Genomic DNA, 19,702 nt, shown 5'->3' on the forward strand with positions numbered 1-19,702 from the left:
CGCGGCTGCCAGCCCCCAGCTGCCTGCTCTCCCTGACCTGCCTGAAGCAAATCTGAGGGCTCCCAGCTGGAGCTCTGGATGGAGCCGGGCTGGTGGTGGGACAGTAAGTCGGGGGGGTGGGCACTCTGCGTGGGGCTGACCTGCGGCCACCCAAAGTGTGCCCTGTAAATCTGCTGTTGTTGCTCCGGCCCCTCTGCGCAGGTGCCCCGCAGAAATCCAGCACCACAAGTGCCATCCATGCTGTTAGGCTCAGCAGAAAGCTAAGCTGAATAGTCCTGGAGACAGAGTGATCCTCTTATCCGGAAGGTGGTCCGTTAGGTCTGGGATGAGCCGCATCAGCAAGGCACCGCAGGGAGCTCATGCAGCAGCTGCCAGCTGGGGATCAGGTTCACTTGGCACAAACCCCAAAATCAGGGGGGGACGTATGGCTGAGTGGCAGCGCTCCCAGCTGAGCAGAGAGCCACACAAGGGAGTGAGCTGTTTTCCAAGTGCTGACTGAGCAAGCAACAGCCATTTGTGCAAGAAAATCACTAAATAAACTGCAAACATTTTATTGATAGAGAGACTGCTGAGAGCCACTGGGCTTGGACCAGCAGATCTTTGGGTGATATTAGCCTTGAGGTCTGTGTTGACTTGTACTCAGTGTGTGGAGCATATGGGACACGACTGCATGACCTGAGCATGGAGTACATCCTTAGATGGAGGTCTTCTGCCCTTTCCTTAGAAAAAGTATGGTAGAACTGGAAGTGGTGCAGAGGGAAATGATGAGCATTCTCAAAGATAGCCCACGGTTTCCATGCCTGAAATGCACGGGCAAAGTCTCAGCCAGGAAGATGGATGGTAGATGGAGGATCTGACAAGGAGCTATAAAATCCTAGGTGGCCTGGAGAAGGTGAATAGCCACAAATGATGTTTGTATGCAGGAACTAGTTAACATCAAATGAAATAATCAAATTTAAAATAAAAGGGAGTAATTTTTCGTATCACATGTAAAGAAATGAGAGAGCTCAGTGATGCAGAATTTCCTGGAGATAGATGCGTACATGGGCTCAAAGAGCAATTAGTTGTATTTGTGAGAAGTTCATCACAGGCTATTTAGTTCAGGCATGGCTGTAGCCTCTGACTCAGGCAGAAGGGAAGGGAAGGGTAAAAGAAAAGAGGCAGGCAGCTAGGGTAAAACGGCCAAAAATGTAAGAATGGGACTGCAGAAGGGAAACTCAAGCAAGCGGAACCCAGCAGCACTGGCAGCTACCAAGATGTGCCGAGCTACCAGTGGTACCTAGTGTTGGTACCTACCGATGCACTTCCCGAAGCGATGATGGAGCAAAGGAGGGCAAAAGGCCCACAATCCCTGCGGTCCCTCTATCGAGCTTCCCTGTCTCAGTGTTGCAGAGGGCTGGGGTGGCCAGGCCCAGTTGTGGCTGACAAGGGGGTCTTGGCTTGGTAAGCAGCTGGATCCTGCTGGAGGAGATGGAAGAGGAGGCTGCAGCCTGGTACAGCCACTGCACATGTGTGCCAGGCTTCTTGCTGTCTAGAGGACATGTGGCAGAGGACTGCCTGGACCACTGGCTGAATACACTTGTGGCTCCAGGAAGGACATCTGACCTGGGATGACTGCTCCATGTAGCTCATAAGCTACAAAGAGCCTCTCCTCGAAGGGCAATTGCCATGAAGACATCTGCCTTCTGCGCTCCCCTATCTGAACACATTGCATCTGGAAAGCCCTGTGATTCTTCCTTGCCCTCCACCTTATGTCCTTCTGTAAAGGGAGTGCCACATGGGCATTACCCGCAGTGTAGACAGTGTGGTTCCATTTCAGATCCTGGCTGTGCCATAGGCAGTGTGTATGGCATGTGAATTACAAAGCAACAGAGAACCAGGCCCAGAATGTTAATTAAATGAATGCATTATTGTATGACTGCAGTAATACAATCCTAGTCTGAGTTATTAGGATGTCATTTATCACTTTATTTTAGCATCCTAGCTTAAGTGAGGCCACCAAGTAGGTCTTAGAAAGAGACTTTCAGAGGGTCAAACAATCCTGTATCCTTCTTGTTGTGGGGTTTCTTGCTGTTCCTTTGAAATGGCTGATTCTAGCTACTGTGAAAGGAAGGATACTCTGGAAAAATTCCTACATTTTGGTAAGTCAAGAGACCAGAATAATAAACTGAAAATCATGAACATTACAAGCCAGCTCTGCACCAAGAGCTAGACATTCCTGGTGCTCTGTATTCTTCCAACAGTGCAAAACAGCTACAAATTCAAGACAATTTGCTCTTGCCGCCTACTACAGGAAAAGGCCATTTCTGCCCAAAGAATTTAGGCCCTTGCGTATGTTTCTTTATATTTGTGGTGAAAAGATGGAAAGACCAGAATAAGGCCCCAGACAAAGTAAGAAAGAAACATACCAGTCTCTGTATCTTTTCTGTTTTGCAGTGCCATGGTTCCCAAGAAGTATCCAGGAGCTGGACAGGTTTGCCAATCAGATCCTAAGCTATGGGGCAGAATTGGATGCTGACCATCCTGTAAGAAACAAAGCTTTATTTTTTAACATGTTTCTAGTTATTGGGACAGATGTTTCTCATTTACATTTGTTCTGCTTTAAGACAGACCTGGTAGACTAAGCCTCACATGGTATAGGACAAGAAGGGTACCACATTTCTAGGGTTAGAATTAGCGCAATCCCCGGTTATGAAGTAAATCAAACCAAAGGTTGTTTTAATTTGAATAAATACCAGGAGACCTTAAAAGTCATAGCAGTCAGCAGAGCACAGGGCCACCACAAAGACACCTCTAGTTTTCTCAGGTGGCTCTGATGAAGTGACTTCAGACTCATTTTGTGAATCACTAGCAACTAAAACTTCAGAAGTAATATCATAGCCCAGAGATAGGAAGATTTTTTTTTTTTTCATCCTTGTTACATACACATGATTAAGCTTAGTGCCTTATTATGTGATTGTCAAATCTGACATGGTTCTTCTATGGTGAGACATAACAAAAGAAAAGGTCCTTCTTTCAAAAAGTTTGTCATTTAAATGATAGGGTAAGAAAGTTTTGTTCATTGGCTTAGCTGATAAAAAAAATTATTCAGCGTTTTTTCAGCTCTTTCAGATGCAAGAATACTTTCTGCCTCTATTCCCTCTCCAAGCAAACAACAACTTATTTTCATTTGTCAAAACACACTGTGTTCCATGCAGTGCAACAGAAATTGCTGCTATTAGTTTAATTGAGATAGGGTGATTATAAATAAATTACATGCAGCGCAACAAAAATTGCTGCTATTAGTTTAATTGAGATGGGGTGATTAGTCATTCACTACCTATTGCTTAATTCGAGATGTGTTATGTGTCATGTACAATGATTCATGATGTTCAGTGTGGTCATATGAAAGGCAGAATAAAAGGAGATACACTGAGTCAATGGCCCCCTTGTGTGTCATGCAGGAATAGACCAAGATTGTATTTGAAAAAAGAAACAACAACAACAAAAAGATATTAAAAGCAATGAAGCATCTCTACTCCAGTTCCTAGAATTAGTTAGTGAGCAGTTTATGCCTTAAAAAGGAAACCCAGCTGCTGGGTTAAGTAGGAGTGAGAGTAGACAAGGTGCAGAAAAAGATACATTGAAGGAGCCTGTGTTTTTAGTAGTTAAGTGATACGGGATTTAAGCACAAATACCTCTATGCCACGTTAATTTTGGACAGCGCATTTTTTAGGCCATTGGCTGCCTCTTTTTGACTCACACTTGTAGATCTCTACTCCATCTGCCTCCTGTACTTGGTTGTGTTTCATGGCTCCTCAGTTCAGTTGTGCCGTGCACCACTAAAAGATGCATTCATGAACTGCCGCAGTGCCCAGTGCGTTGTTGCTATTTGCCCTGCAGAAGTGTGTCCTAGCTTGGAAGGATGTTTGTCCACTTCAGGTGGTGAAGACACTCCGAGCCCTGAGGGGCTTTTAATCTAAATAGCAGGCACACTGGGAGAGGAGAATGGTTATCCTAGATGAAGATTTAGAGATTATGTTTCTTATCCCAGGTTTTATTGATAATTAGCTAGCTGCAAAGGTCAAGCTCCCAACCACAAGGTCTATTAGACATTCTCTGTAGTAATTAAATCCTTCAAATGGTTGAATTTCTAGTGCAAACAGGGCTTTTTGGCCTCCTAAGTGCCTGCTATTCTTCTAACAGTTTGAAAGTGAGCACCTTTAAGCATGATTCATGCTAAAAATCTGCCTATAAAGTCTGACTGAGTTGACAAGTGTGTTTGTAATGTGTTTTAACTCTGCTCCTCTAGATCAGCCCAGCTGTGCCAGAAACTGCAACAAGCTTCATGAGAAACCAGGACATAGATATATAAGTAATGCTAATTCAGTGTATTGTTCTTGTGGGAGCACCTTGTGGGCACTGTAAAGGAGCATGTTTCCCTTTTTTTGTAGCAAGTGGAAGTGAGAAAATGAAAGGACTTGTGGGGCGAGAGGTGCTGGGAAGCTGTGGCTGAATGGTTGCTCTGGTGACCCTGCAGACTGGGAAGGACCGGTGCCCTGTGTGAGCCGGGCAGCTTCCCCACTCACCCTCCTGCACTTCATGGACTGCATGGACAAGAGAGCCGAGTGAGAGGAAGGCTATTCAGCATCTGCACTTACGCAGGGACTGACATCACTCTTTCTCATTAGGGGTTCAAAGATCCTGTGTACCGGGCCCGGAGGAAGGAGTTTGCTGATATCGCCTACAACTACAGACAGTGAGTGCTCGGTTCATGGGCAGAAAGCAAGCCCAAATCTCTTGCCCTTTCCTAGGGCTCTCACCCTGCTGGCAATCCCTATTTTTCCACAAGTGTCCTCCTGCTGTTGGCTTTTCTCTGCCATGTGTTTAAATCTTCTTGTTCTTGCATTTATCCCCAAATCACAGTAAAACAAAAGTGAATTGTTCCAGGCACATGTTCAGAAGAGAACATCACTTCCTTTCTTTCCCCACAACACCCCTCTTCCCCGGCTTTGTTGTCTAATTGAGCAGCAGACTCCATTGCTACTACAAAGACCTGAGCATTGAATAAAGCCACTTCTGGTATATTTCCCATTAAACCAGGGCGAAGGGAGGAGTGCCTATCATTTACATTAAAGCAGGAGCTGCATACACTATTAAAATAATGAATAACTTATGGTTCTGATGCTAATCCAGTGCCTGATAGTCTACTTTTATCATGTCTGACCCAGCTGCAATCAGCAATCTGGGCTCTCAATTCCTCAGAAAAATAAATGGAGATGATAAATTCAGTTAGAACAGACTTACTTGATCGCTTTCAGTGATCAGACCTGGCGGAGATAAAATTCTGTTTCCAGAGCCACTCACACATTTATATCAGTACTACTGGACCTGATTCTTGCTGAGACTGGTAAAAATTGTGATTGCAAAGGATAAAGTAACATATGTTGTACATTTAGGGCTCCACTTTGCACAGGACTGCAATGAAAAGATAGTCCCTGAGCCAAAGAGCTAATAATCTAGTCACAAAATGAGAGACAAAATTGGACTGCTTGACAGAAAGTGAAAAAAGTCAGGAGCCCAGTTTATAGCTAGAAAATTTGGATAGGAGTTTGTGGCCAGATGTGGATCAATCTAATGCCCACTTACAGATATCCCATGGAAGATTTACCTTTCCTGCATAATGGATAGCAAATTCTGGTCTCTAGTTTGCAGACTTTCACCAAATCCTACATAGAAATAAAACAAAAAACATGTTAACCACTCCCCCTCCCCAAGATTCAAACTGAAACTGTCTTAGAAAGGTGAAACCATTATATTCCAAGATGTAGCTAATTAATATTTAGTCTGTTATCCAGGTCTTCAGACACATTTGAAACAGAGGCTATACAAATCTGGACTTATGTCCCAAAAGCACCTTTTATGTGGAGTTCTTGGACTTTCCAATGAGGTCTTTCAGTAACAGAGCAGTAAGTAGGGTGTGAAAGCCCATGTCTTCTGGGCTTCTGAGGTTTGTGGAAAGGAGGTACGTGTTTTTTGTGACTTTGGGTGTTGATTCAGGAAGGTCCAGATGGATCTGTAATATCTTTGCCCTGGGTGCTACTCCTGGCATACATGCCTTTCAGGGTCTACAGTGGGGAGGGGAGGTCAAGGGGGTGTCTCCAGCATGGAGGGACAGAAATGCAGAGAACCAGGCAGGAGGAGATGGACAACCAAAGTTATCAGGCTTCATGGGAAATATCTGAAAACTCAAAAGGGCTTAGCTTGTGAAGGTACTACCCAGCTTCAAAGATGAGGTGCATCTGTGGTTGCTTGCCTTGTATTCTTCTTCCTGCCATCATTTTCATCCTCTTCTGTGTTCCTTCTTTTGCATCTATTTTATCCTCTTTCCTCCTGCTGTTTGCCTCTCTACTCTGCCTTTGCTCTTTTGCCTTCTGTCCTGATACATTTACCCTTTGTTTTTGTTGAATGCTTAATTTCCTTGACTTCTCTTTGCTTTTCTTTAGCTTGCCTCTTCCCTCTGCCTTCCTTTCCTTCTGGCCCTGTTGATCTCTGACATTTTTTTAATTGAAATTTGAAAGGTTTTTAAGCCATAACTTTCCCCTGTAGCCCTGGAAGGTGGTTGAGGATTACTTAGGAGTGCTATAGGAGCAGAAATCCCCCAGCAATCATCGTAATTCAACATGGTGTTTAAAGCTCCACAGATCAAGGAGGGTTGATACAGAGAGACAGAAAACGATAGCTCCCCAGAGGAGCTGCCCTGAGGCTCAAGGAAAAAATGAGGGAGTGGGAGATGGTGGGGTGTCATCAAGAGTTTAACAATGGGTCTCTGGGGTTGGAAAGCTCTGACATTATTCCAGCAGTGATGTTAACCCTATTAAGTTACTTAAACCTCTTTGATTTCTCAAAGCTGCTGGATTCACCTATGGCCCTATCATTATTGCTAAGGAATTGACTATTCACAGGAGGCAATCACATTGGTTGTGATTGTCTAATTCCTGCTAGCTTCAACATGAGCTAAGCACATGGAGGCCTGAGGGTGGGATTTGACTCAAAATTACTCATTACAATTATAAAAAGTCAAACTGGCTAGAGTCTGCATCTGTTTCAGCATAAAGCACAGATGAGAATTTCTCTGGCCCTCCAAGAAAGAGAGTTTTCTGGAGGTGATGGTTTCCCTGTTGTAACCAAAACAATTAATGTAATGTGTATTAGAGCTAGAAGTACAAGAGCTGCTACATATCTAGAAATGCAAATAAATTGAAACAAACACCCAGCAAATATTTTTAGAAGAACATCTTGATAAAACAAATAAGCATTAATTTATTTTTACAACAATGATGAAAGGAGCTGTCTAAAGGCCAGTATCTCAGCTGAGGTCAGTAGAGTCCTTCCCAGCCTGTGTCTAGGGGCAAGTGAGGCTCCTTTTGCACCTGTGTGTCAGACCAAAGGCATCTCCCCTCCTACACCAGCAACTCTAGGCCAGCCCATGTAAAAGTCCTGAGTACGATGCTGGTGACCTAGGACATTTTCTCTGTCACTCCTATGGTAGATATCCATTTTCTTTCCAGTGGCCAACCTATTCCTCGAGTCACCTACACAGAAGAAGAAAAGAAAACATGGGGCACCGTCTTCAGGGAGCTGAAGAGTCTCTATCCAACTCATGCTTGTTATGAACACAACCACGTGTTCCCACTGTTGGAGAAATACTGTGGCTACCGGGAGGACAACATTCCCCAGCTTGAAGATATTTCAAAATTCTTGCAGAGTAAGTTTGAAGCATATAAAAGAACTAAATCAAATCAAAGGCCTCAGTTGTCAGTGGGGGTGGTGCTTCCAGAGATGGAAAAGCAGTCCCTGCTATATCACAGACTCCCTATGGTGCTTGGGCACATCCCTTAGCCTGTGTCCCAGGTACCTCTAAAACTTCCAGGGATACAGTGGTACAGATGCTCAGATACTGTGATGGTGGTATACACGGGTAGAAAATTCCTACTCTTTCACAGTTAAACTCTGTTTAACATAAGGAGAGCAAAGAAAACAGTTAACAAAGTTTTTCCATTGTGAGGAGTCCGGATAAGGATAACTCAAACACACTAGCTGTTTTTAAGATGCCATTTTTTTGACCCTTCAGCCTGCACTGGATTTCGCCTGCGTCCTGTTGCAGGCTTGCTCTCCTCTCGGGATTTCTTGGCTGGGCTGGCATTCCGAGTATTCCACTCTACGCAGTATATTCGCCATGCATCCAAACCCATGTACACACCAGAGCCGTAAGTACTTTGGCACAGAAAGCGTGTAAAGTTGCAGCAGACTAACAGCAGGGTCAGTCCAACTGATAATAACCGTGTGGGACTCTGGAGCACTCCCGGGAGCAGAGCTAATGGAGAGCAGCCAAGCGACTGCTCTCTTCTGAAAACATTTTTGGAAGATTTCTAGTCTTTTCAGTAAACTGCATCCTCTTCTGCAAGTTCTTATGGGAAAGATGAGCCAGTTTTGCTACTGAAGGCATGCTTGTGTGGTGGCTGGGACAAGAGAGAGCAGTGCACAAAGGCATTTAGCTTAGCTATTAGAACCCAAATAGTGATGTGAAATCTAGTGCAGGAATGACTCAACATGTTGCAAGCAAGCTTCTGGCAGCAAGATAGAGGAAGCTCAGATCATTGCTCCCTTCTCTTTTTCAGTTTTATGCTGTAATGTTTCTCTTTGTCCCTGTCCATTGTCCTCTTCCACTTGCCGTTTTCAAAACAGTTTTCTTCCTCTGCTTCATATTGTTGCAATTTTTTCTCCCCTCTTTGCTTCTTACTTCTTCCCACAACCTCCTTTTCCCCTCCATTTTTCCTCCCTTCTTCTGCTTACCCCATTCTCACCCTGCACAAAGCCAGGCTGAAATGTCTTCCACAGACCTGGCCCTCCTGGGAGCGTCTTATCCCTCCCCTCTTTCCAAGTCACCAAATCACTTTTGTCTTTGTGAAATCTAGCGTTCCCTAGGTGAGTTCTTTCCCAAACATGCCTGTCCAGCTGCCAACTTCAACGTGTGATGAAAATAGTCCTGCCTGAGGAAGGGCGAGCTTCCACCTCTCAGTGGGAGGGTATGGGCCTCAACAGGGACTGGAGTTGAGCTCTTGAGGTACATGTTGACACCATGGTGAATTGTCTTAGTAGCCTGAGTTTCATCTAAAGGGGTTTCTTGTCCTTGAGACTGAAAAGTCCCTGTTCTCTTTGGTGGGGTGATTTCTTTCTGGGCTTTCCTGAGCAGGATGGGCAGTTGAATGGATGATTTTCTTCCATAAGGAAAAGCAAATAATATGTCATCCTTCCTCTGAGGGATTTATGATGATAAAAGCACTGAAAACCCTGGAGTGTGCAAGTGTTTCTATCATGAGAATACTTTTAGAGCAAAACATTTTCCCATGAGTCCTGAGCATTATTTGGTGGTAGGAGAAAATGCACTGCACTGTTGACTATATGCTGACTCTAGGGCACTCATCCAGTATTACTGGACTTTTACTAAATTAAAGTTATTCGAATGTCATGTTTTCCTGCAGTGATATTTGCCATGAGCTGCTAGGACATGTGCCTCTTTTTGCTGACCCCAGTTTTGCTCAGTTTTCCCAGGTAAGTTACTCAGTGGTTACACTGTTTCTATAATTGAATACACCAGAGACTAGGTAATTCAGAGGATGAATCAAGAGCTGTGAGGGGTGGGGTGGAGTCACCTTTAAGCACACTGTTTAAAAGTGGCAGAGGCTGATTTATTTATTGCTTGAAATCTTGACACAAATCACTTAGGTGAACTCATACACTCAAACTCCAAACGTCTGTCTTGTGAGTCGTTTTTTTTTTTTTTTTACAGGCAAATTCTTTGCAAAGCCATAATCTAAAAACCTTTTTGTAGATGTTGATCCTTCTGAGCAAAGTTAAATGGCTCATGAGTCAGATGAATTATTGCCCCACCATGCAGTCCGAATGTTAGGGAAAGTGGAGATTTTTTTTTTGTTTTCTGTTGAAGCCACAGAAGAGGCTGAGTAAAGTGAGGAACTGTCTCAGCTGCAAGCATAGGAGAAGGCTGGAGAGGAGCTTTCTTTCTGATAGTGTTAATGTCTCTGGAAAAGAAGCCAAACCTCAGAGAAGGAGTAAACTTTTGGCTACATCTTACCAGAGAACATGAAAAGACACAAAGAGAGAGTGAGAGAAAGAAAGAGAGAGAGAGAGAAAGAAAGAAAAAGAAAAAAGGAAAGAAGGAGAAGTAAAGATGAGCTGAGAAAGAAAAAGAGAGAGACAAAGAAAGAGAGAAGGATGGAGGACAGAATGGTGGAAGGATGGAAAGAAGGAAGGAAGGAAAGAAGGGAAAATGCACTTGATGTAACATCCTGCTCAAAAGACAAAAGTCAACTTGATGTAGCTAGTAAGCACTCAGTATTGCCCTCAGGCTCTGCCCTTTCCTAGAACTGGTGTTTCCTTCAAGATAAGCCCTACTGCACTTTGACTTATTAGGATTTGACACGGTGATCGCTCCTACCATGCTTTTGGAGTGTGTGTGTGGGATGCTTTGATTTTGGCACTGTGCAGTCCTCACTGGAGCAAACTAAGAAAGGAACCTGGTTATATACAGTCTTGTGTGGCTGTTTTCTGAATCCAGCTATTGCATGCCTCCCAGGAAATTCTCCATTAGCTCCCAAGGTATGAATAAACTCTTTCAAGTCATGCCCTGTCGTTCAGAAAAAATAACTCATTCAAGGCTCCAGGAAAACTCACGCAATCAGGGCCCATCAAAACAAAGAGAAATACTTAAGGTGTGTGGGTGTGATTGATTTACCTCCTTTTGACAATATCATTCTCTCAGATGTGCATTGCAGACTTGATCAAAAGCCTGTCAAAACAAGAGGAAAATTTTATTTGACCTCAGTGGGCTTCGTACCAGACACAAAGGATCATGCCTTGTAAATGACATTTGGACAAAACCCTTTGTTAATTTCTGGAGAGATTTTTGGTTTAAAATTGATGTTGCATGATAGGGACATGTCCTGTAAACATTTGTGTGTGGTAGTAAACGACGGTAACATTTAAAATGTAAGAAATTACATAAGACAAGACAGGAAGAATGTTTGCAATAAACAGCTTGAAGAATAATGGTTTATTGTTACAGGAAATTGGACTGGCATCTCTGGGAGCTCCGGATGATTTCATCGAGAAACTCGCTACGGTAATTTAATAAATGAGGGCTCAATTTTCTAAAGCACCCTGTGTTGTCTTAATTCTGCTGCCACTGAAGTCACTGATAGAACTCCCATAGAGTTGAATGGGAACAGAGTGAAGTCCATGATTGGAAAACCCCACCCTGAAACAGTCGCATTAAAGGAAAACAGCTTTGGCACCCCTTATTCAAAGTGATAGTTGGAATTAAACACAGAAGCCCAGACAAGATTTCCTCCAGCACAAACATATTGGGCAAGATGAGATTACAAGTTACTATAAACCCACAGGGAATTTCAGGAGGCAGCTTCAGTAGCTGTTCTACCTTCAAGTGCTTCTTCTCTTCCACCCTGCCAGGCAGATAATGTTCTCTGCAGCCAGTGTGGCTCACCTGAATCCTACTCTGAGACTACTGAGACTCAGAGTTGCAAACTTCAAATAAAAACAAGGATATGCCTATGAGATCAGTGTCCCCAGTGCCAACTCACCTGGGCAAAGCATTGCACCGTCTTTGCTGCTTCTGATAGGTGAGGTATCTCTTCTGAGCCAAAGCAGGTATCCCTTCAAAATGACAGACCAAGAAGTCAAGCTAGGCCACACACCATCTTCCTTCCATATTGCCCTAAGAGCCCATTGCCTCTCTTGCTGCTCTAGACACGCTCTGTGTGAAACAGAACACAAACTTCTATCAACTAAAGTTCAAACTTCAACTGGGTTGGCCAGCCAAAATGCAATTTTATTGCTATACTTTCATTGTCTCTGCTCTGCTGACAAACGTAAGTGCAGTAAAACACAACTACGTTTGTCAGGGAACTGAACTGATTTGCAGGCACACTGAGGCTAGACTTTTCCCCTTTCAGGAGAAGAACTTCAGTCTGTGGGGACATTTATTGTATTTATACAGTTGATATTTGACACATGGCAACATTTTAAATAGAAATGCAAACCCCAAATTAATTCAAATCAATGATGTACACCTATTCATTTTGGTTAAGGAATCATATATTTACGTCTAATTTTCTTGCTAGGTTTATTGGTTTACAGTGGAGTTTGGACTATGTAAGGAAGGCGATTCACTCAAGGCATACGGTGCAGGGCTGCTGTCTTCGTTTGGGGAGCTGCAGGTGTGTTCTATAAAACAACACTTCAAAGATGTTTATAATCACTCGGATTTCTTTTCTGAATGTCTTCAGATCCTTATTTTGCTTCATACTTTGTGCATAGAAGTAGCATGAAATGTCATACTTCACCGAAGAGCTCTAATAAATGTGTCAGTGTATACAGACATGGGGGACTCATATCTGCTTCTTTCCTAGTAAGTCACATTGTCATTGTATTCCCCAGGAGTAGCTCTTCCCTGTCTGAAACTAGGTGTCATTCAGCAGCTCTGTATTTCTTTTGCAGCAAATTCAAGCACTTTTTAACTGAAATAAATTTCTTACCTTTTTGCTCATAGTATTGTTTATCAAGTAAGCCTGAGATTCAGCCTCTTGTCCTGGAGAAGACTGCTGTGCAGAAGTACCCTGTTACTGAGTTCCAGCCTATCTACTACGTTGCTGAAAGTTTTAAAGATGCAAAAGAAAAGCTAAGGTAATCCAGCCATTCCACAGAAGACCCAGTTTCTTGTCGATTGCCAATACAGTGGATCCTATTGACGTAACAGGTCTTGGGTTGACAGTAATGTTTTGAGAGGCATTAGAAAAAGTTGTGTGATGATTAAAGAGACTAAGCAGTTGTACACTCAAAATCTTGTTATGGGCAAGAAGGGGAACGTACCTTATGCACGAAGCCAAGAATTTGTGGTTAGTCTAACTAAGAGTTTCCTCTGTATAACCAAAATGCAACAAAAAATTATTATTAGTCCAATGGTAATGATCTGTTAGTATTCCTAAATATTAGCTTAGGGTCAAAGCTAGCTAATTAATGCAAAACAAGTATCTTTAACAATAGTATAGTTAAAAGTTCTTGTACAAAAAATCTGCTAGTATCTACTCCTTTTCCTCTGAAGTTATGCCCTCCTTTATACTTTCTTTTGTGTCTTAAGTCAACAGTTTCAGTCTGGTGGTAGGGGGTGGAGTTGTCAAATAATCAGCATCTTCAGGTCTTCTTAGTGGGCTGTGATGTTAATGAATGGAGCTTTTTCCTCTCTTTTGTGAGGAGGTGGATGGTGTTGATGCTTCCTTTCTTCCTTCTCAGTCCAAGGTTTCCTCAGGACCATTTTTATGTTTTCTAACATGCTTTACATATTGCTTTTTCTATATTGGTCTGCAAATCTGTGTTACTTCTGACTTTACTATTTATGTTAAATATTTTTTTCTTAGTCTCTTGTATTCTCTAAAACGGTTTTCTTTCTCAGCTCTAAAGTGTGCTTTACTGTAGATAACTGACTACTGGGGAGTTGTTAACAGCCCAGGGACCATCAGCATCATCCTATACTCCTGCCTTTAAGGCCTCTGTTATCACCCCATGCTGGTACTCCTTTATGCTGCATCATTACCTTAGGGTCAGACTTATTTCACTATGTACAGGGTAACTACTTGCTATTCCTGCCTATATAAAAATTATTAACAATAGGTATTATAGCACACAATTGTTAAGAATAAGCAAAACTGAAACAAATTAGGTAATTGCTACATGGTCATTAGACAATTGTTATTACAACTAAACAAAACTCCAAGCAAGCCTAATAACTTCAATCCTGAGGCCCATGTGGTTAGCTTAATATAGAGCCTCCAGCTTCTTACCAGCAGTGTGTTTACAAGACTACAGGCCTACACAGTAAATCTTTCAGTCATCTGTGACTCAAATACAGATTCAATTCCAGTTCATCAAGACTTTGAAATAATGGTCCAGGTTCATTTCTGGTTCTTGAAACAGGAATGACTCAGACTGTGTTTGGGGTTCAGCTTGGGCTCCACCTCACAACAATATTTCTATTTATGTTTAAGAAAAACACCACCATATTTCTGGATGTTAGCCAAGCCAGTGGGGGTTAGCCTTGGTTCACACTCAACAAATTTTTCACTAGGAAATGACACACAGAGACTTGTCTTAGACCTGCAGTCTCTTCTCTCTCTCTCATTCACAGACAAACACATACTGAAACCCAACATATTCTACTGCCCCAGGCTCCCCAGCTCCAAAGTCTTCCTAGCTACCTCCCCTGTTGCTTTCTCAGATGTCATAAGCCTGCAGCATCTCCTTCTGCCCTTTTTTCTGGGGTAATACTTGAGAAAGGTGGCCTTCTCTTCTGGTTTGTGCTATGAGTATGCTACACAGAGTTTGTGTCTTCTCTGTATACTTCTCTAACTGAGTAGCAAGTTCCTTGAGAAAGCAGAAGATGTTGCCTTGCTCTATACAAATTCTCTTGGAGCTTCTTTTATTTGTTTCATTGACCAAACTGGAGAAGTGGTTAAGTTAAAATAGATATCTGGGGTTTGGTCCACTGCCTGAGTTCGTGGTTTGCACCCCGACATGTGTGTTTGTGTGTAATAGAAAACCTCCCTGAAAAATTATTCTGAGACTGACCTAAACTATTTCAGCTTAAGGCATTCGTCTTCTAATTAGGATTTTACCTTCAGACTTGCCTGAGACTTAGGAAGACTGTCTTCTAACGTGGATCTCTCCCCTTAGAAAAACCGGGCTGATACCACTAAACACTTTCATCATAGCTAACATAATTTTTTTCTACTGTCACTCCTTGTGGCCTGCTCACACTGAACTCTGTTTCACACCACGGTTTTAGCTGATAATAATTAGGGTTAAACTGAAGGAGCAATGCAGAGGTGGTATCCAGCATATTCCACTGTTCTGGGCATATGGGATTTACCATGCTGAGTCACAGTCTGTATAGTGGGGCTCCATAATCAACTCCTGCATGCTTTCCTTCCTCTTTCAGTAATAACTTCAGCAATCTGAAGTAGATATATAAGCCAGTATCCTGCTGGGGTCTACAAGGAGCCTGGAACAATAGCTCTGACCATCTCATCCCATTCAGAGTCCTCCTTTCCACAGTTCCGTGGTTAAGCAAATTAATGTTTTCCCAAGATACTGAAATCTTAATGCTTCTGCCATGGAATTAACTATTTTGAAGCAGGGAAGGCTGCAAATAAGGGGTGGCAAGAATGCTGCTTCATTCCATTGACTATCTCCTATCTTTGCAATGACCTGGAAGCTATTACCAACCAACCATGTGAGAAGTTAGTACTCTGCTTGCTCCTTGGTATGCCAGGATGGCATAGGTACTTGACCTTATTTTCCCAGAAATTGCAGACTTGGATCAGAATTTGTATTATCTTACATTACTGAAAGGAAAATGAGGTTTTCAAGTTTGGCAAATCCCTATAACTACACAATTAGCCTATATTAGGAGCAGTGTTGCCATGTCAATAGCATAATTAGTCCTGTTTGGAAAAAAATGAACGTGGAAAGGACAAATGCAGATTCAAGCATGTTACAGAATACTGTAGGTCTCAGATCACTTGTCAGGAATTTCAGTTATTTCCTCTTGCAAATTTTCTTATTCCTCTCATCAACAAATGCACACACCAAGAAAAGAGTAACTGAAAAAAGGAGCTTTTCAAGTTTGTATGTATTTTTGTATTTTTGCCTCAGGAAATTTGCTCAAACAATCCCTCGTCCTTTTTCTGTTCGGTACAATCCCTATACCCAGCGGATTGAAGTCTTGGACAATGCAAAGCAGCTGAAGAACTTAGCTGACACTATCAATAGTAAGGAACTACAGTTTTGTTACCTTGAATTCCTCAAAACTTGGATCAGAAATAGCAACCACAAAGCAGATTTCATCTGGTTGCATTTAATGCTCTGAACCTGACCAAGATAAAGCTGCACACATCTCCTTTCTGGTACAAAAATTGCTTCCTAACTCTAGCCAAGCTTCAAAATAGCGTTTCCACTTTACTGTAGTTTGTTATATCTGAAATATTCAGTTTTAGTGGAGGTGCCGGGAAAGGCCAGAAGGCCTTGTTATGGATTCTAATGTGTGGCTCTAGCTGTTCTCAGTAAGGAAGAAAAGGAAAAACTTGGCTTTAATCACATTTCCTTTTGCCATTCTAGCCTTTTTCCTGATTCGTTTCCCCCCCAACATTGGCTAGCCTGCTGAGAGCTAACACCCCTGATCCTATGAGCCATCCTTGTATGGCTAATGAAGGCAAAGGGCTGACTCTGCAGACCTTACTCCAGTAAGACCTTAATAAATATGTCCAGTTCAGCACTTTGCTCACCTTATTCTTTCAGGGAATAGATATAAAGGGTAAATATATACAGGAGTATTAGAAATGGGCTAGCTGTACAATTTACTGCTCTGATTATTTCCTTTGCAGGTGAGATGGGGATCCTTTGCAATGCCCTCCAGAAGATAAAATGAAGATTTGCTGTAACTTGCTAATCACTGGTTGCTGACTAGAAGCTGCCTTGTGCAAACACCAGTCTTCATCTAGCCTCAGTCTATTATCTTCCTGTGTACTGCATGAATGCTTATGTTATATATCTTAATTACTATAGATTAGCAGAGAACTAGACATCTGCAGGTGACCCTTCACTCTTTTGGCCTTCAGACACTAATTCATTTTTTCTCACTAATGCATAAATATGACTTTAGTTCTGGGAATCTGAGGAAAGCCTCCATATCTTTTGTGCCAAAGGTTAGCAGAAGGAGGAGACCTCCGCCATGCATAGCTATAGTTTGCTGCAGCTGTAAGGTTGCATTACCATCCTGGGCTCAGGGACAAGATGGCAATGAGTAACAGACTGATGCACCTTGCTTTCTCTCATAGTCATTGCTCCCTCAATCCCTCACATTTGTGCAAGGTTCCCATGGAGTCCCAAACTCTACACCTTTCAGGGGGTGTACATATACTATTTTTCCCTCTGTACCTCTACTTTTACACACAAGCACCTTGATAGTGATTTTTTTTTTTCTCCTAAAAATGTGATGTTGCCATTGATCCAAAGCACAGAGGCTAGCAGAAAAGACAGCAAGTATGTTGCAGTCTCATGAGCAAAGATTTATCTCTGTGGATAAATATACCGTGTTTGCACAAGCACCAATCCCCAAAAGGTTTGTGCAAGTCAAGAACGCTGTGTGCTGTGATGTGTCATTGGTCTGCTGAGCAGAGTCCCTAAGCAAAGAACTGAGACTGCTTATCCACAGCAGGGAGTCTGTGCCTCAATACAGTACCCACAAAAAAAAACCTTTCAGAGGAGAGTGACCTAAAGGCAAGTCTGTGTGGCTTTTTGCAGTTGGATGTGAGGTCAGTTTTGTCAATACTTTGTGCAAGCAAGAAACCATGCAGATGTTTTAACAGGCCTTATTAATCCAGCCTATTAGTCCTGTGCTGGCTGTAATGTTGTGTAACATCACGGATTCAGAGCTGATTCAGGACCAGTCAGCTTACAGAAAGGGAGACCTCTCATAATAGACATATTCAGCTACTCACTGCGGAAGGCTGACGTGTGAAGGCTATCTTGTATTGTGTGTGTCCTCTGAAAGTGCTTTATTCAGCACTGCTACAAGATGTCTCCTAACTTTCTGGACTCACAATCCAGAAGGTGGATACCAACACTTTGGAAATGGAGCAGAAGTGGTTCTTACAAGTGCAACTGAAGACATCAGGGCCTTCCAACTCCTAACTCCCTGTTTCTGTGGCTACAGCCCCCAGCAAAGCTATGCAAGACCTGGGTTAGCTGTGTCCCAGTCTGAGTGCATTCAAACCCAAATATGGTATCTTTCAAGACAGCTCCTAAGTCATGACACTCTTTGGAGTCTCTTTCCTTTTCCCACTTGAGCTTTAATCTGCCTTTTTTGGTGAAAGCAGTTTTACTCTCCTAAAGTATAGCTTGACTGAGGCAGCAAATGGAAGCAAGGGTGGTTCCAGCTTAACCCAATGGCTGAGCCATGGAGAGACAACAGCTTTGCTGTTCACGAAGCTGTTTCTGTAGTTTATACAGTAACTTTCACTCAAAGCAGCTAAATGCCCTCTTGCACTAGTCTACATTGTGTAATGCCTCCCTGTAGCTCTCTAGTTGAAGGAAGGAGATCAGCACTCGTACATTGTAACACAGCAGAGCAAAGCAAAGCGGAACAGTATTTCCAGCTTGAAACAATTCCGCATCATGATATTAACATGATTCCAGGAGTCACGTTTTTGTTAGAAGATCCAAAGATGCAGAGGGATTCAAAAGTCCATGAATCTCATACCTACCATTGTACTACTCTTGTATTTATAGTTTGAAAATCAATGAAGCTTTAATGTAAGCATCATCCTTTAGGAAGACAGAAAGTACAGCTGTTTTCGTTATATTTATGGTGGGTAATAACATTAATCTAAGGATACCAGCTGGAACCCTTTTCAACAGACATATACTTATGCAAAATGGTATCATTCTGATGCTTTGAAGTAAGCTTTTTTATTATCTCTGTATCTTTTTTTTTTTTTTTTTTTTTTTTTTTTTTTTTTTTTTTCCCCTCATGACAATGTCTATGTAGATCTTTCAGTCCTGCTTGGCACATATTTTCAGTGTGAAAGTAGCCCATATTTTCCTCTCTTCATATAAGAGGACCCATAAGGTAACTGTGTACCACAAAGAGACAATTTCATCCCAAGGGTGAAGTCTTTCAAATTAATCCTCAGACTACTTTCCAAGCTCCTCTGCTTCTGGCTGTTGTTATGAGTGACAGCAGCAGTAAATCTATGGTGATATTGAGAACCCAGGATTCATGATTGTCTTTTATGTGCAAGTGGAATGGTTAAAGAGTATTGGTGCCACATGTTTGATTCTGTGTCCCTTAATGCAGATTTAAATAAGCAATAACTCCAGCCAAAGCATCGTAACATAGCTGTTCAGCAAGACTGAGAGATGAGAAAAAGCTAAATGCTCAGTATTTTAAAAGCACAGGAAATATACTGAAAGTAGATTTTCTTGCAGAACAAATTAGCTTGTGCATATATGCTTTAAATAGTACAAACAAGTTGCATTTTAAATAGTACTTCTTAATGGGTCACTTCCTATTTCCATGCTTAAAGAAAATTAAAAGTTGTGTAGCAAAATGCTTTTTACAATATCTGGCCAGTGTAACTCCTCTTTGTGAGGTAAGCACACACGTTGATCAGAATTAAGTACCCATGTAGGGGGGAATGCCCATTTGAGGTGTATTCCAACTCAAAAAAGGCTGTCTTGCACTGGGTAACTATCACTCACCTAGACAAGGTTATGAAACTTATATTAAAAAAAGAAAATCTCTTGATGTGTGTAATTACCTAGAAATGTACAGCAAAGACTTGCTTGCTTTTCCTTTCCATACTCCATACATCTTTGCATGCTACTCTGACTACCCTGTCCCAAGCCAATCTTTTAAATAACCTTCCTATCTTCTATTCCACTATGGTCACATTTCTTGATGTCCTTATCTCCAGCTCTCTTCCAGGTGATCAAAGAGGCGCTTTTGTGAGGCCCTTGTCCTTTTCAGTGACCTTGACCAAGGTCAGTATTGGTGATGGAGGGAGGGCTT

At 42.3% G+C, this 19,702-nt stretch overlaps 1 protein-coding gene across 1 annotated transcript in view; it reads left to right on the forward strand.

Moving 5' to 3' along the window:
- Window positions 1-16,787, forward strand: part of PAH (phenylalanine hydroxylase) — a 38,510-nt gene extending 21,723 nt beyond the window's left edge. The window contains exons 4-13 of the mRNA XM_009707789.1: window positions 2,437-2,525; window positions 4,671-4,738; window positions 7,551-7,747; window positions 8,114-8,249; window positions 9,525-9,594; window positions 11,126-11,182; window positions 12,201-12,296; window positions 12,629-12,762; window positions 15,787-15,902; window positions 16,515-16,787. Coding sequence (XP_009706091.1) covers window positions 2,437-2,525; window positions 4,671-4,738; window positions 7,551-7,747; window positions 8,114-8,249; window positions 9,525-9,594; window positions 11,126-11,182; window positions 12,201-12,296; window positions 12,629-12,762; window positions 15,787-15,902; window positions 16,515-16,558 — 1,007 coding nt within the window. The 3' untranslated portion in view covers window positions 16,559-16,787. The remainder of the gene's footprint in view (window positions 1-2,436; window positions 2,526-4,670; window positions 4,739-7,550; window positions 7,748-8,113; window positions 8,250-9,524; window positions 9,595-11,125; window positions 11,183-12,200; window positions 12,297-12,628; window positions 12,763-15,786; window positions 15,903-16,514) is intronic.
- Window positions 16,788-19,702: the final 2,915 nt, after the last annotated feature.

The sequence above is a fragment of the Cariama cristata genome, unplaced genomic scaffold (genome assembly GCF_000690535.1).
Source record: "Cariama cristata isolate BGI_N322 unplaced genomic scaffold, ASM69053v1 scaffold2149, whole genome shotgun sequence".
In the NCBI taxonomy this organism is placed as follows: Eukaryota; Metazoa; Chordata; class Aves; order Cariamiformes; family Cariamidae; genus Cariama; species Cariama cristata.